The sequence below is a fragment of the Centroberyx gerrardi genome, chromosome 17 (assembly GCF_048128805.1).
Source record: "Centroberyx gerrardi isolate f3 chromosome 17, fCenGer3.hap1.cur.20231027, whole genome shotgun sequence".
NCBI classification, from domain to species: domain Eukaryota; kingdom Metazoa; phylum Chordata; class Actinopteri; order Beryciformes; family Berycidae; genus Centroberyx; species Centroberyx gerrardi.
Window position 1 is genome coordinate 14,502,640 of NC_136013.1, and position 8,861 is coordinate 14,511,500.

General features: G+C 44.8%; 1 protein-coding gene across 3 annotated transcripts in view; it reads left to right on the forward strand.

Annotated features, from left to right (window-relative positions):
• Positions 1–4,813, forward strand: part of unc79 (unc-79 homolog, NALCN channel complex subunit) — a 33,104-nt gene extending 28,291 nt beyond the window's left edge. For all 3 annotated transcript variants that reach the window (XM_071910986.2, XM_071910987.2, XM_071910988.2), the window contains 12 exons: positions 76–249; positions 580–648; positions 748–858; positions 2,156–2,260; positions 2,362–2,439; positions 2,560–2,649; positions 2,784–2,959; positions 3,147–3,330; positions 3,426–3,629; positions 3,859–3,936; positions 4,037–4,078; positions 4,230–4,813. In XM_071910986.2, the coding sequence (XP_071767087.2) occupies positions 76–249; positions 580–648; positions 748–858; positions 2,156–2,260; positions 2,362–2,439; positions 2,560–2,649; positions 2,784–2,959; positions 3,147–3,330; positions 3,426–3,629; positions 3,859–3,936; positions 4,037–4,078; positions 4,230–4,418 (1,500 nt within the window). In that variant the 3' untranslated portion in view covers positions 4,419–4,813. The remainder of the gene's footprint in view (positions 1–75; positions 250–579; positions 649–747; positions 859–2,155; positions 2,261–2,361; positions 2,440–2,559; positions 2,650–2,783; positions 2,960–3,146; positions 3,331–3,425; positions 3,630–3,858; positions 3,937–4,036; positions 4,079–4,229) is intronic.
• The last annotated feature ends 4,048 nt before the right edge of the window (positions 4,814–8,861 follow it).

The following is an 8,861-nucleotide window of genomic DNA, read 5'->3' on the forward strand; positions in this document are numbered from 1 at the left end:
AGCAAAATGGAAATATCTCTGGATATAGAGTTTCATTATATAACCCTGTTATCTTTATGCCTCTGTGCCCTCCAGGGTTTGAACAACAAGAAGAGTCTGCCAGCAGGGGGTACTATGCTGCACTGCCTCGACAACATCGCCACCTTCATGGAGGCTCTCCCCATGGACTCTCCCAGCAACCTGTGGACCACCATTTGCAACCAGTTCCAGACCTTTCTCACCAAATTGCCCTCTGTGCTTCCTCTGAAGGTAGATATTAGCTCTACCATGCAGTTAGTCACAGTTTGATATGGTTTGATGTGATTATGTTTAATGCAAAGGGCCTCTTTACCTGCACATTTGTCGGCTTTGGCACGGCCGAGAGTCTTAAAGTGGTCATTGATTTGACTCTGCTGCTTTTGACCTTGGAGGTCAGATGAATGAACTCTAATCAATGAGCTTCTGCAGACAAACCAAAAAGTGCAGCACTTTGGTTATGTGCCATGTAATGATTTGGTGTTTTTCCACAACTTTTGCACTTTAAAAGATAGTGGTAGTTTAGATATTTCAACTAGTCCTTTGTAATCTGTGTCTTAACAGTGTCCCATGGATTCCAGTTTGAGGATCATCATTTGTCTGTTGAAAATCCCCACCACAAATGCCACCCGGGTAAGACTTGAGCAGAGATTTTACAGATTTTACTTTATTGTTCCTAGTCCAAACCCTGACCTCTAACCTCTAACCCTTCCTCCTCCACCACCTCTTCAGAGCCTGCTGGAGCCCTTCTCCAAGCTGCTGAGCTTCGTCATCCAGTACGGCATGTTCAGTCTCTCCTACCTGGTAGAACTATGTGGCCTGTGCTACAAAGCCTTTAACAAGGTATTGTTGACTGTGTACACTTTACATCTTTTTATGTAATAATAATAAGACAAATATGCTCGTATGTATGAAAAAACATATGTCGGTACCCAATAGTAATGCTCTCTTGAGAAAGTTAAACCTGTTAAACTGTCCTGCAGTGTTAAAAATGTTAAAATCCTGTTCACAGGCCTCTCTGTCACTCTTTTGGTGCTATTCCTTGTCCCCTGACTCTCCAGCAAGCCAGAAATGTGTCCGGGTGTCACAGATGATTAAGTAGGCAATCAGCCAGTATTGATTAACATGATTAGTTGTGGTGCTGGGGCTGAGGATGTATGGTGTGTTTCTGAGAGGCTGTCTCAGGCAGAGATGGAGCCAGGACTGTCTGCACTGTTAGGCCAGATGGATCCTCAGTCCTCCACCACTGTCATCGCTGCATGCTTTATGTCTCCTGCAGTATTGATTTTCTACACCCTGTTTAATTCCTCACCGTATAATATCCGCTTTTCAAAACCCAGAGTCAGTGTGAGCAATTGCTTTTGGAATCTGTCCTGTGCAGTTGTTTTCTGGTGAGGAGAGGTTTCAGGGAGACACAGAAGGGCTTTTAGACCTGTTCAGTTGTCTTTGCAGGTCAGGTTTTAAGGACAGAAAGTGAGGCTTTCTAGACCTAGCAAAGTTTGTCAAGTCATGCTCTGTTTGTCACAACTGCATTGCACTACAGTGAGTGTTATTGGGTTTCCCTGGCTTAAGAACAGCCTATGATTTGCTATTTACCAAGGACATGCTCCATTAACTTTTAATTACGAGAGTGCTGTGTACAGGTATGCAAGCATTAACAAGCGACACAATGAGAAATGTCAGCAGCAACTCTGCATTCTGTAGGAGCAGAGGAGCATGTGCCTGAGCCTAACATAAGCAAACATGACTGCATAGAGAAAGAGAGAGGCAAAGTGGAAGCCAGAAGATGACAGTGTGGTTTGTAAACAGGCAGCTGGGCTTTGTGTGGAAGGGATGAACAAAGAGAGCAGCCTGTCCTCGGGGAGGGAGAAGGCAGCCTGACAGCCTCATCTGAGCTGCCTGGGACTCTGGGAGGAGAGATCTGGACTGGCCTAAATCTACTCCTCAGCTTCACTATTCTCTGTCTATTCTCTCTCTCTCCCTCCCTCCCTCGCTCCCTCTCCCTGCCTGTCCTTCCCCCTCTATTCAGGCTACAGAGTTTATGCTCTGCTCACAGCATGAGTAAGGGAGAGTGATAATAGAGAAAGGCGGTCTTGCTGCATCAGTACATTTACTCCACTCTCTATCTCTTTGCATCCAGGAGAGAGATAAGTTCTACATGTCCCGCATTGTGGTGCTAGAGCTTCTGCAGGCTCTTAAGTTCAAGTCTTCTCTGCCTGACACAAACTTGTTACTGCTGGTCCAGGTAAAAATCCTTCAATGTGCATGAACCAAATACAGTTCAACAGAAATCACAGTATTTCGTCCCAAATGCAATGCTACAACTTGTGCTGTGGATGTTGTCAGTTCGTTTGTTCAGATATTGGTACACGGCTAGCAGAATCCACCATCATCCAAAAGCACATGATCTCAACGCTGCCGGGGGTAAGACTTAAGTGGTTCTGGTTTGGGATCTTATTAGAATCAGTCTCATAAAACAGCAGGGAATAATGATATACCCCACTGTGATTCCTCATAAAAGATAAACTGTTTTGTTTTCACCAGTGCACAACAGCAGCAATGGAATGCATGAGGCAATACATAAGTGAGCTGCTGGACTTCATTGCAGACATGCACACGCTAACCAAGCTGAAAGTAAGACTTGTTTCTGACGTGAATGCCGCAACTTGTATGTTACCATTTTCATAGGCCTTTAACCTCTTGCCTTAGCCTCTTGTTTGTGGCTCAGCATCTCTCTCTCTTCCTCCAAACCCCACCCTTTGATTCAGAGCCACATGAAGGCTTGCTGTCAGCCGCTGCACGAGGACACCTTTGGGGGGAACCTGAAAGTGGGCTTGGCACAAGTCGCTGCCATGGAGATCAGCAAAGGCAATCACCGTGATAACAAGGCTGTGGTCCGCTACCTTCCGTGGCTTTATCATCCTCCCTCTGCCATGCAACAAGGGTAAGAATTACATTGTATCCAAACAGTTGACCATGATTATTTTTTACGGTAAAGACGCCTTATATCATGAGATTAGCTTGTGGTGTGTACATGGTGCATAAGCTTGAGAAATATGAAAATTAGTATCGTAGACAATATGTTGTGCACTCATCTGTAAAACTGAGTTCCAACTGTGTTCTCTCTGCAGTCCCAAAGAGTTCATCGAGTGTGTGTCCCACATCCGTCAGCTGTCCTGGCTTCTTTTGGGCTCTCTGACTCACTGCGCCCTGCACCAGGGCTCCACCTCCTGCATGCCCATCCCTCTAGACGCTGGCTCCCACATCGCAGACCACCTCATCGTCATCCTCATTGGCTTCCCCGAGCAGTCCAAGGTCTGGCAGAAACAAAGCTCTTCAAACGGTCCTCTCTAGGTTTTGTAGAGATGGTCACTGACCCCGTCTGCTCTGGTCTTGATCTCTATCCCCAGACGTCGGTGCTGCACATGTGCTCTCTGTTCCATGCCTTCATGTTTGCCCAGCTGTGGACCATCTATTGCGAGCAGGCAGCAGCTGCCCCGGCCCTGCAGAACCAGAACCAGACAGAGTTTTCCTCCAGCGCCATCCTCACTGGCCTGGAGTTCTGGAGCCGCGTTACCCCCAGCATCCTGCAGCTCATGGCCCACAACAAAGTGGTGAGTGTCCCGCCTGCTCCCTTTCCAACCAGGGAACCAGCTAAGTTAGCTAAGGTAAAACAGGGGCCTGGAAATCTGGTCTGCTTGTTCATATGTGAAATGTGGGATATGAACTGAGGAGTTCAGTGTCTGCTTTTGTAATAGATTGTTTTACTGTTTTATTACTATTCAGCTTTATAGATGGTACTGTGTCATAAATCAGAATTTTGATTGCTATCTTTTCTCTCAGATGGTAGAGATGGTGTGTCTTCATGTCATTAGTCTGATGGAGGCACTACAGGAGTGCAACTCAACCATCTTTGTCAAGGTTAGCAAAAATCCCATAATATTTTCTGTGTGCATAATCCTTCATGTGATCACCTTATAACAACTAACACATTCTTATCCATGTTCTTACTTCCCATTAGCTAATTCCTATGTGGCTACCCATGATTCAGTCCAACCTCAAGGTAAGGCTTTAGGAATGTTTTGCACCATTATAGATACAGAATAAAACTGTGCAGGTAAATATTGTCTCTTCAGATGATCCCACACTAAAACAACATTCTGTAACATTCCTCCTCATTCCTTAAATCGCCGCCATTTCCCTGCGGTGGTCAGCATCTGTCTGCGGGGCTGCAGCTGCGTCTCCAGGCCATCCAGAACAGGGTGAACCACCAGTGTCTGCAGGGCCAGGCCCCCGGAGCCCTGCCGTTCGCCCTGCGCAAATGGCTGCAGTGCACCCAGTTCAAGATGGCTCAGGTGGAGATCCAGTCGTCGGAGGCCGCCTCGCAGTTCTACCCCATGTGACCTGTTCTCTGGTCACCTCCTGGGTCGTCCAGGGACAAGTCCTCCTCAGGACCAGCATGCATCTGATCCGGCTGACTCCTTTCACCAAAAAGGACTCCTACATAAACTGGCACTTGCTGTCTGGGATTCGTTTGGACTGAATCATCTTCAGCACCTTTAGTATGAATACTAGTATATGTACAATACAGTAAATCAAAGCTATTTTAAAGTGCTGTCATTGGAACTGGTAATAAAAGGTGTGGTAGGCTTGTGGGGGCAATTGTATCAGGTGCCTAACTGTTATATTCAACAGATTTGAGAAGTCAGTAGATGATTGAGAGAATTTCTTTAGACCCATGTAAGTAATAGTGAGGGTCTGAAAGCAAATGCTTGTTGAATCTTAGATATGCTCACTCTGTGACATTCATATTCTTTCACTTTTTAAGTTGCTTGGTTGCAAGCTGGATAATAAAAGTATGAGTTTTCTAAATGTTTGAACACCCTGTCATTTAATCTAAGAAAGTGCTGACGGCACTTATTGTGTGCTGACAGATGTGGAAAATGTCCAGTGTACCATTATGCAGATAGAAAAACCAATGAAACCAGCTCTGTTGTCTGAGTAGAAACTGAACCTCAGCTGTCCAGAAAAATGACATGGCAGGTATTACCCGGCTCCCGTCTGAGATCCTTGTCAGGCTCTGTCAGTCATGTCGCCTCTCGCCATCAGAGCTCCGATCGATCAGAGGCCAATCTGAGTTGCGGTGGCAGCTTTGTAACTCGATAATGTGGAGGCAGACATCGGAGGTAAACAAGACTATTTCGGCTGTGCCCCCTCCCCTCCCCTCCCCCCCGAGTGAAGAGCCCCCCCTTCATTGGCAGCAGTGAAATAGATTGGCCCGCGCATATACCAAGCAAACACAATTACCTTTGGCCTAATGTGGTTTGTTGTGATTAAGCATTGTTGTGAGGTTTAACCACATTACAGTGAAGCTCTTGTCTGGGAATAACAGATGACATGACAGCAGGGCTACAAAGCTGAATAGCACATTAATCTTTGTTTTGATTTTCAATGCTGCAAGGATTTCATTATCAAGCTTGAAGATGAATTAGATCAGATGGCATAAATGCATTCTGTGTGAAGAAATTCATTTATGGACAAAAAATTTGAGATTTGATAAGAATATTTTTTCCAAATTTTGTTTTCAGTCATTGCATGTACATATAAGAGGAGCCGTGTTGAGAGGCATGTGCCAAATGAATCACTAGCTTAAGATGCTGTCTAATGATATCACACAATGTGACTAATGAACACACACGCACACACATATACACACACACACACACATACACCTACACACACACACACACACACACACACACACACACCCTCATCCCTGGTGACCCCAAGCTAGCTGAATCAGGCTGCAGTGCCCCTTCTCATCAACCTCTAGTCTCGGCTCATCAAAGAGCCCCTCTCTTGCTGTGTGCCTATGTGTGTGTTAGTGTGTATTAAATTGTGATGCTAGGTGCAAGTGTGTGTGTGCGTGTGTGTTTGTGTGCGTGCATGTGTCCCTGCATGCGTGTGTGTGTTTGTGCGTGTGTGTGTGTGTGTATGTGTGTTTTTGTGTATGTGTGTGTGTGTGTGTAATCAAGTCCCCCAGCACTGGGGTTGCATCTGTCAGCCACCGCCACCGTTGTGATCGTTTGAACTCGCAGCCCTTTTTTAAAGAACCTCTCTCATTAGCAGCAGCTTATGTAATCAGTGTCCCACAGGTATCCAGCACTTTCCCCGCCCCTGCCTGCCTGCCTGCTGCCTCCTGGAGGACCATATGGGAGCGCTGACCTGATGAGCAGGCAGCTGGAGATACTGAGGGTAATTAACGCTGACCAAAGGCCTCTCAGGCAGAGAGGGTGTGAGTGGGTCCTCAAAGATTGTGAAGGTCAGCTTTGAAAAGGACTGTGTGGGCACAAGCGTGCACGCACACTCACACATACACATATACACACACACACCAGCAAAATTATCACCAGGCATATGCATAGGTGACATTCCTTGATTAAAGAGGAGGTTGAAAGAGGAAGTGTCAAACAGACTGCAGCAGATCAAAACAGCCAGTGATTTTGTGCAGATACAACTGGAATTTCAAGAATTTCAAGAATCCACATTTCAGGAATCTGTGTATCATCTTCCTTTTTGCTCCATGGAAATACCTTGTGAGAGCCTCATAAAGCTTGTTGAGATAGTGAAGATCCCTGGCCCTCCGCCTAGCGCTGTCACATTGCTTTTATTACAGTGCAATCCACAGCGCCTTGGCTGGACAATGCATGAATGTTTAAATTGCTCAGAGTGTCCATTGGCATTACCGTCAAGTGGCACATCTAAAGCAGGGAAGGCAAAGTACTCTATAGTCTCTCATTCACATTATAATTCATTCACATTCCTCTCTGGTGCTCTTCTGCTCTCGCTACATGGCTTAGCCTGTACAACACACATCTCTCCCCCTTCCTCGTTTCACATTATTAACTAAATGTATAATGTACAAATTAATAGAAAAATAGACACATTTATCTTTAATGGTTCAATCTGAGAATAGAAGCTCTATCATGGAAGTGTTCCTCTGAATCCAACTAGTTTCCCTTAAAATCCAAATTTTGTCATGGCAGTTATACAACTTGTAGTCTGGGTTTAGCTGCAGAAAATAATCATTCACTCACACAGCCATGATGTTTGTGACATTTTTATCGATTGAGCCGGGAGCTAGCGCAATATGTGACCCATAAGTTGTCTTGTTTGCGTCATTAAGCCCCATGGAGTGGAATGCGCTTAATAATCGCAGTTCATTAAAGATGCACTGTGTGAGACAGACTGAGAACATGTCCTCCGCTGTGGGGGGCCCAGGAGACACGGCCAGCAGCGCTCTGCCCAAGACACGCACGGCACGGCACAGCACAGCACAGCACAGTGCAGACAGGATGGGCACAGGCTAAATATAACGGTGCACTTTTATCACCTTCGCCACATGCGGACAGGTTTGTCTGCCATCGGATGACAGCAGATTTTTATCTGCATTGTCTTTAAACACAATAGACTGCAGGTCTGTCATTATGTACAGTTTTATTTACAACTGAAAAACTCAGCAATGAAATCAACTTATGCACATCTTTCTATCTGTTTGGTATAATGCATAAATTGTGTGTTTACTATTGATTGCCATATATACATTAATGGCTTGCTCCATCAACATGACAACATTGACATAATTCTAATTGGTAGCACATTGTTTAATTTTTACTATGTATAAACAGATGTTCTGTTACACTGTACATGTAATTAACAGTCCAGAAGGCAGATATTTAAATATCAATATTTACATTCATGCATCCATCATTTCTCTCATATGGGTACATTGTAGGGTATACTGTTTGCTAATACCTGTGCATGTTTCGATGCAAGTGTGTGTTTCCAAAATTCAACAGTTTAGCCAATATCTATACTTAACTGACAGCCACAGAGTACAGCCCGCTCTCACAGAGAACACTCATCTGCATGCACACTCACAGACACACAGAGAGACAGACACACATACACACACACACGCAGTCAAAAAGCAGCGCAGCGTTGAGTGATGCTCCAGTTCAGCTCAGTTGTGTTTTTCCGAGGGGGATGTGGAGGATGCCTGTGACAGCACTGAGTCACACATGTCCCTGCTGAGGCCATCCTCTGTGCAACCTGATCTCTGGCTATTGGCTAAGCCTCCTGTCTCTCACCAGTCACAAGGTCAGCCCTGGGCTCATGTCCCCTGTTTCTATAGTGATGGGCTAAGCCCTTCTTGACAGATGGAAAAATGAAGATTGTCAAATCCAAACACTACACGGCTGAAGGCATCTAGCTGACCCCAAGACCCGAAGCCTCTGCACCAATGAGATTTAACAAAACAAATTGTGATAGCATGTTTATCTTGTAGGGGGCTTGCACCTTGACAATAAATTAATGAATCAAAAATGGGGGCTGGATTATGATGCAGTACAGAAATAATATTTGGAAAACACACATTCACATAGCACATCACAGAGATCCCTGACTTTTTTGCTGAAGTCTCAGGGAAGCAGAGAAAGGCATATCAAACAGCCAGAGACAAAACAACTGATACCAAAACTCTTTGCCGAGCAAGCGTGTTTTCTGCATCAGTGTCTCAACAAACTGACAGCGGGCTTAAAGCATTGGAGCATCACAAATGAATTATATGGTTTATGAATAATTCACTTAAAAAACAGACCTATCAAGAAATAAAATGAATTCATCAGTCAAGATGTGAATAACTAACAGGACAGTATCTTTTAAGTAGAAAAATAAATTCAAAGGTAGATAAGTAAATAAATAGAGCAAATAAATAGATGAATGAATATATATTACATTGAGCCTAAGTCCTCAGTGGCAATGCTGGGATGGCAAATAACCAGAAC